The sequence below is a fragment of the Dipodomys spectabilis genome, unplaced genomic scaffold (genome assembly GCF_019054845.1).
Source record: "Dipodomys spectabilis isolate Male_0828 unplaced genomic scaffold, ASM1905484v1 ptg000264l, whole genome shotgun sequence".
Lineage (NCBI taxonomy): Eukaryota > Metazoa > Chordata > Mammalia > Rodentia > Heteromyidae > Dipodomys > Dipodomys spectabilis.
This window is the reverse complement of record NW_024870941.1, coordinates 9,065,186-9,067,855: the sequence shown is the minus strand read 5'-3', so window position 1 is coordinate 9,067,855 and position 2,670 is coordinate 9,065,186. Positions and strand designations below refer to the sequence as shown.

The 2,670-nt window shown below is 66.7% G+C and overlaps 1 protein-coding gene across 1 annotated transcript; it reads left to right on the top strand.

The window, feature by feature from the left end:
* Positions 1-390: 390 nt before the first annotated feature.
* On the top strand, positions 391-2,283 carry LOC122125325 (extensin-1-like). Its single transcript, XM_042699934.1, has 3 exons — positions 391-492; positions 716-1,573; positions 1,732-2,283. Exons 1-3 carry the CDS (start codon positions 391-393, stop codon positions 2,281-2,283), a joined length of 1,512 nt encoding a protein of 503 aa, XP_042555868.1.
* The last annotated feature ends 387 nt before the right edge of the window (positions 2,284-2,670 follow it).

Genomic DNA, 2,670 nt, shown 5'->3' with positions numbered 1-2,670 from the left:
CTTATTTTAATAATGCTAAAAATAGCCACATCAATACTCCCTTCTGCTTGGGGAGCCGCGGATCACTCCTTAGCTCACCTTCCTCCTTTCCTCTCCAGGCCCAGCAAGTGACCCGACTGGACTCAGGCCTCCCACGAGCCCCGGCTGCAGCCAGGCCTTACACCCCGGGCTGTGCAGAGACGGCTCCTGCAGATCAGCTGGCCTCCAAGGCCTTGGAGTGCCCGAGAACTGGTCTTTCATGGAACAGATGAGCAAACAGGCCTGCTGCCCCAGCCAAGAGAAGCAGTATACCCCCATCTGGGGAAGTAAGAGGCTGCTGTCCACTGAAGGGAGTTTGGCACTCTTGGGTGGCACTGACCAGCAGTGGCCTGAAGCCAGAAGGGGACAGGTATGGTCAGATCCCCTGCAGGCAGATCCAGGGGTGATCCAGACCCCAAGGCCGAGGGCTTGACCCCTGACCTCGCCACCTGTACCGAGGAGCTTTCGAGACAGGTAACACAGCTCTGCACCGGATGGGAGCCTGCCTGGCACAGCACGCCGGCCCGGATCTCAGAGGGTCACTGTCCAGTCCCACCGGCCTCATGGCACCATTCCCGTGGAGGGGTGGTCTGTAGGCCGCTGGCTGGACCCCGTTCCACTGGGGGCACGGCCTTGCCCCTCTGAGCACAGCTGTGCTCTTCTGAGTCTGCAGCTCTTCCACCTCCATAATGCATAGCGGGGCCCCCAGAGCCAGCGGACCCTGGGCCCTGCCCCAGCCACAGCCCACGCACAGCCCACCGGCGGGCAGGACGCTTGGACTCCCAGTGCTCCAGCCGTCTCCCGGAGCTCGCACCCCTGCGCGCACACCGTGCCACCCACCGTCTCCTGGAGCTCACACCCCTGCACGCACACCGTGCCTCCCGCTGTCTCCCGGAGCTCGCACCCCTGCACGCACACCGTGCCACCCCGCCATCTCCCGGAGCTCGCACCCCTGCATGCACACCGTGCCGCCCACTGTCTCCCGGAGCTCGCACCCCTGCGTGCACACCGTGCCGCCCGCCGTCTCCTGGAGCTCGCACCCCTGCACACACACTGTGCCGCCCGCCGTCTCCCGGAGCTCGCACCCCTGCACGCACACCGTGCCGCCCCGCCGTCTCCCGGAGCTCGCACCCCTGCGCGCACACTGTGCCGCCCCGCCATCTCCCGGAGCTCGCACCCCTGCGCGCACACTGTGCCGCCCGCCGTCTCCCGGAGCTCGCACCCCTGCGCGCACACTGTGCCGCCCACCGTCTCCTGGAGCTCGCACCCCTGCATGCACACAGTGCCGCCCACCGTCTCCTGGAGCTCGCACCCCTGCACGCACACCGTGCCGCCCCGCTGTCTCCCAGAGCTCGCACCCCTGCACGCACACACTGTGCCGCCCACTGTCTCCCAGAGCTCACACCCCTGCACGCACACCATGCCGCCCGCTGTCTCCCGGAGCTCGCACCCCTGCGCGCACACTGTGCCGCCCGCTGTCTCCCGGAGCTCGCACCCCTGCACGCACACCGTGCCGCCCGCCGTCTCCCAGAGCTCACACCCCTGCGCGCACACTGTGCCGCCCCGCCATCTCCCGGAGCTCGCACCCCTGCATGCACACCGTGCTGCCCACCGTCTCCCGGAGCTCGCACCCCTGCATGCACACTGTGCCGCCCACCGTCTCCTGGAGCTCGCACCCCTGCATGCACACCGTGCCGCCCCGCTGTCTCCCAGAGCTCACACCCCTGCACGCACACCGTGCCGCCCACCGTCTCCTGGAGCTCGCACCCCTGCACGCACACCGTGCCGCCCGCTGTCTCCCAGAGCTCGCACCCTTGCACGCACACCGTGCCGCCCGCCGTCTCCCGGAGCTCGCACCCCTGCGCGCACACTGTGCCGCCCGCCATCTCCCGGAGCTCGCACCCCTGCGCGCACACTGTGCCGCCCGCCGTCTCCCGGAGCTCGCACCCCTGCATGCACACTGTGCCGCCCACCGTCTCCTGGAGCTCGCACCCCTGCGTGCACACCGTGCCGCCCGCCGTCTCCTGGAGCTCACACCCCTGCGTGCACACCGTGCCGCCCGCCGTCTCCCGGAGCTCGCACCCCTGCACGCACACCGTGCCGCCCGCTGTCTCCCGGAGCTCACACCCCTGCACGCACACCGTGCCGCCCGCTGTCTCCCTGCTGCCCGGCCACGTCCTTCCCTTCCCTCCCATCCGTTTCCTCTTCCATCTTCCAGATCCAGACAGACGTGTCTCCCCTGCAGGTGGTCCTGCAGCGCCTTGAGTTCTACCTTGAGAGAGCAGCTGGAGCCCAAGCCGCCCGTGTGACCACCCGCCCTGCACGGGACACAGGCAGCCAGCTCCTCTCATAGATACTCGGCCACTCCACGCCTCCCTTGCTCAAGGATGAACTACCATCTATGATCATCCTACCTCACTCCTAGCAGAGGTATGTGCTCAAAACACACTAGTTACTACTACTGTCAGTGCCGTCATCATTGTCACCACCACCACCACATCATCCTCATTTGATCACCAGTACCAACACCATCACCACCAATAACATCCCCATTATCACCGTTCTAATGACCATCATCATATCATCTCCACCCCCATCATCTCAGTCACCGGCGGCCACAGGTCCCTCCCGGATGTCAGTTCCTTACAGGTA

Coding starts and splice junctions, on each gene's coding strand:
- LOC122125325 (XM_042699934.1), top strand. CDS start 391: ATGGTCAGATCCCCTGCAGGCAGATCCAGGGGTGATCCAGACCCCAAG. Junction 493..715: donor CCGAGGAGCTTTCGAGACAG/GTAACACAGCTC, acceptor CATAATGCATAG/CGGGGCCCCCAGAGCCAGCG. Junction 1,574..1,731: donor CACACCCCTGCGCGCACACT/GTGCCGCCCCGC, acceptor GCTGTCTCCCAG/AGCTCACACCCCTGCACGCA.